Raw genomic sequence first — 3,308 nt, 5'->3', positions numbered from 1 at the left:
AGAGAATTCAGAAAACTCAGATTATTCAAGGAATTCTCAGAAGTAAAAGAATTAAGAAAAATCCGAGAATGCAGGGAATTCGGAAAATTCAAGGAATTCAGGGAATTCAGATTGTTCAAGGAATTCAGATTGTTCAAGGAATTCAGAGAATTAAGATTATTCAAGGAATTTAAATGAGTCAAAGAATTTAGAAAATTCAAGGAATTAAGAGAATTCAGATTATTCAGAAAATTCAGATTATTCAAGGAACTTAGAGAATTCAGATTATTCAAGGAAATCAGACAAGTCAAAGAATTTAGAGAATTCAGAGAACTCAGAAAATTCAAGGGATTCAGAGAACTCAGTGTATTCAGAAAATTGGAGACATTCAGTAAATTCGAGTAATTCAAAGAATTCATAAAATTCGGCAAATGCAAAGAATTCAGAGAACTCAGGAAATTCATTAATTCAAAGAATTCGAGGCATTCAGAAAATTCAAGGAATTAAGAGAATTCAGATAATTCAAGGAGTTTAGAGAATTAAAAAATTTACAGAAGTCAAGAAATTCAGGTTATTTTAGGAATTCCGAGAATTGGAGGCATTCAGCAAATTCGAGGCATTTAGTAAATCCCAGGAGTTCAAGGAATTCGAAGAATTCATCAAATTCAGCAAATTCAAAGCATGTATAAGATTCAAGGAATTCAGAGAGTTGAGATTATTTAAGGAATTCAGAGAAGTCAAGCCATTTAGAGAATTCAGAAAATTCAATTAATTCAAAGAATTCCGATTATTCAAGGAATTCCGAGAAGTCAAGAAATTCAGAGAATTCAGATTTTTCCAGGAATTTCGAGAATTCAAGGAATTTAGTGAATGGGAGGCTTTCAATAAATTCGAGGAATTCAAGGAATTCATAAAATTCAGCATATTCATAGAATGTAGAGAATTCAAGGTATTCATTGAATTCAAAGAATTGAAGAAATTCAGAAAATTCAAGGAATTCGGATTATTCAAGGAATTTAAATTATGACAGGAATTTCGAGAATATAAGGAATTCAGTGTGTTCAGCAAATTCGAGACATTCAGTAAATTCGAGGAATTCAGCAAATTAGAGTAATTCAAAGAATTCATAAATTTGAGAGAATTTAGAGAATTCAAGAAATTCATAGAAGTCAAAGAATTGGAGGAAATCAGAGAATGCAAGGAATTCATAGAATTCAGATTATTCAAGGAATTTAGAGAATTCTAAGAATTTCAAAAATTCAGTAAATTCAAAGAATTTAAAGAAATAAGAGATTTCAGAGGTTTTAAGGAATTGAGAGAATTGAAGGAGTTGAAAAAATTCTTTGAATTCACTTATCAGAATTCAAGTGGTTCAGTGAATTTAGGGAGTTCTGGGAATTCAGAAAGTTGTTGGAATTTACAGAAATCAAGGAATTAGGACAATTAAAGAAAGAAAAATTCATGAGTTATTGCAATTTAAGGAATTCAGTGACTTTACAAAACTTACAGTATTTAGAGAATTGAGAGAAGTCAGGGAATTAAGAGGAATTCGGAAGATTTGATGGAAGTCAAAAAATTTAATAAAATTTGAAAGTGTTAAAAACCATTCCTTACAATATCAAAGAACTCACAAGAATAGAAAGAATTCAACAGAATTCTTTTAACATTGAGCTATTGAACTGTTGCGCATGAAAGGATTAAAAATGTTCTTGATTCAGTAAAGGTTCTCCATAAAAAAGGCACATTTTTGCTTCGAAATTAAAAGAAAATGGAACCTTTCAAATAAAAGATAAAAAATTGTTCACGATCTGATAAGAGTGGCCTCGTCTCAAAATTGCAGAATATAAAACGCTCGCATCTAGAAAATACTTTGGGTTAAAAATTGAGAACGAGTAAAATTCCATCGGGTAAAAAAAGGGGCAGAAAAATTTACTTCAAAAAAATATTCCTTCTTCGTTAATTGGTTTTGCTTTTGCGATGGTGACGGTGGTGATGGAGATGATGTTGCCGGAGTTGAGATCGCGTTTCGTGGACCGCGGCCACCAGAGTGCGCACCGCCTCCTCGTGGCCTTCGAAACTATCCGCCTTCTTTAGTTGGGCCAGGGCGCTGCCCTCGCTTCCACTCCTCTTCTTCGGGCCCGGAAAGGTCTCCCACGAACGCTGTTTCTGCACCAGAGATGAAGAGGTTGATCTCCGTCCAATCAACACTACCAGAGTTTTCCTGGGGTCCTGCGCCGATCGACCCACCTGGAGACGCCAGTGCGCAGAACTTTAGCGAAACTCTTCATCCCAACGAAAAAAATTTACTTCAAAATCTACTCATTCGAAGATTAATCTCAAAAATTGGCTTAGACTGACTATTCGGCCATTTTGAAATGCTTCAAGTACAGACTGATATAGAAGTGAATGAAACGTTTGGGCGAGCGATTGACAATTCGGGTCCCGAATCGAGTAACTGGTTGTAAAATTCATTGCTTCAAAGCGCCCAAAGGCCAGTAAATAATAAAAATCAAATCTTTTCGGCCAAGTGAAAGGGTTTCGTAGCCTATTCAGTCGTTATTTGAGTCGTTGAAACATCCGCCTCCAATATTTTTCCTGCCCTATTCCCCCGACATTCCTCTAATTCCCTTCTCGTCACTTCCCCGCTTTCACAAGTCCCTACTCTACTTTCACCTCTCCTAGCTTCTCTAGTTAATACTTCCTTCCTCTAGTCGCCCTATTTTCTGATCATTTCGCCTTCTAATTTAAACTCACTTCTCCTTATATGCTTACCATACACTTATTTCCGCTAATTTACCTCTAATCATTACCCTTCACTTCCGTTATTACCCCGCCCCTCAATTCCAATCGCGTTCCCTCCCATAATTTCCTATTATTTCTACTCTCTTTATTTCTCCTACTTTTCCTCTCTTTATTCTCTATCCTTTCCCCTCAGCTCGTTTCTCCTAAAATCATCTCCTTTCACCTCCTCTACTTTTCCCTCACTTCCCTACCTCCCCTTCCGTCACTTCATCCGCTTCCACAAGTTCCTATTTTACATTCATTTCTATTCCTCGCTTTCCTAGCTAAAACTCCTCTCCCCTACTTATCCTATTATCTAATTATTTCCCCTACATCTCATTTACACTCACTTCTCCTACTTAACATCCCTTACTTTCTCTAATTCACCTGCAATCATTACCCTAACTTCCCAACCTCTTATACCCCATGGTTCCGCTCCCCTCACTTCCATAAATGCCCCATATCTCATTTCCAAGTACTTACCCTCCCCTAATTTTCTATTATTCCCACTACTCTCATTCCTCCTACTATTTCTCCCTTCATTTCCT

At 36.2% G+C, this 3,308-nt stretch overlaps 1 protein-coding gene across 2 annotated transcripts in view; it reads right to left on the bottom strand.

Moving 5' to 3' along the window:
• Positions 1–998: 998 nt before the first annotated feature.
• Positions 999–3,308, bottom strand: part of LOC117169499 (RING finger protein 207-like) — an 18,120-nt gene continuing 15,810 nt past the window's right edge. For both annotated transcript variants that reach the window (XM_033355912.1, XM_033355920.1), the window contains exon 8: positions 999–2,226. In XM_033355912.1, the coding sequence (XP_033211803.1) occupies positions 1,936–2,226 (291 nt within the window). In that variant the 3' untranslated portion in view covers positions 999–1,935. The remainder of the gene's footprint in view (positions 2,227–3,308) is intronic.

This window comes from Belonocnema kinseyi, chromosome 1 (genome assembly GCF_010883055.1).
Source record: "Belonocnema kinseyi isolate 2016_QV_RU_SX_M_011 chromosome 1, B_treatae_v1, whole genome shotgun sequence".
Lineage (NCBI taxonomy): Eukaryota > Metazoa > Arthropoda > Insecta > Hymenoptera > Cynipidae > Belonocnema > Belonocnema kinseyi.
The sequence above is the reverse complement of the archived record's forward strand: the minus strand, read 5'-3'. Positions and strand labels throughout refer to the sequence as shown.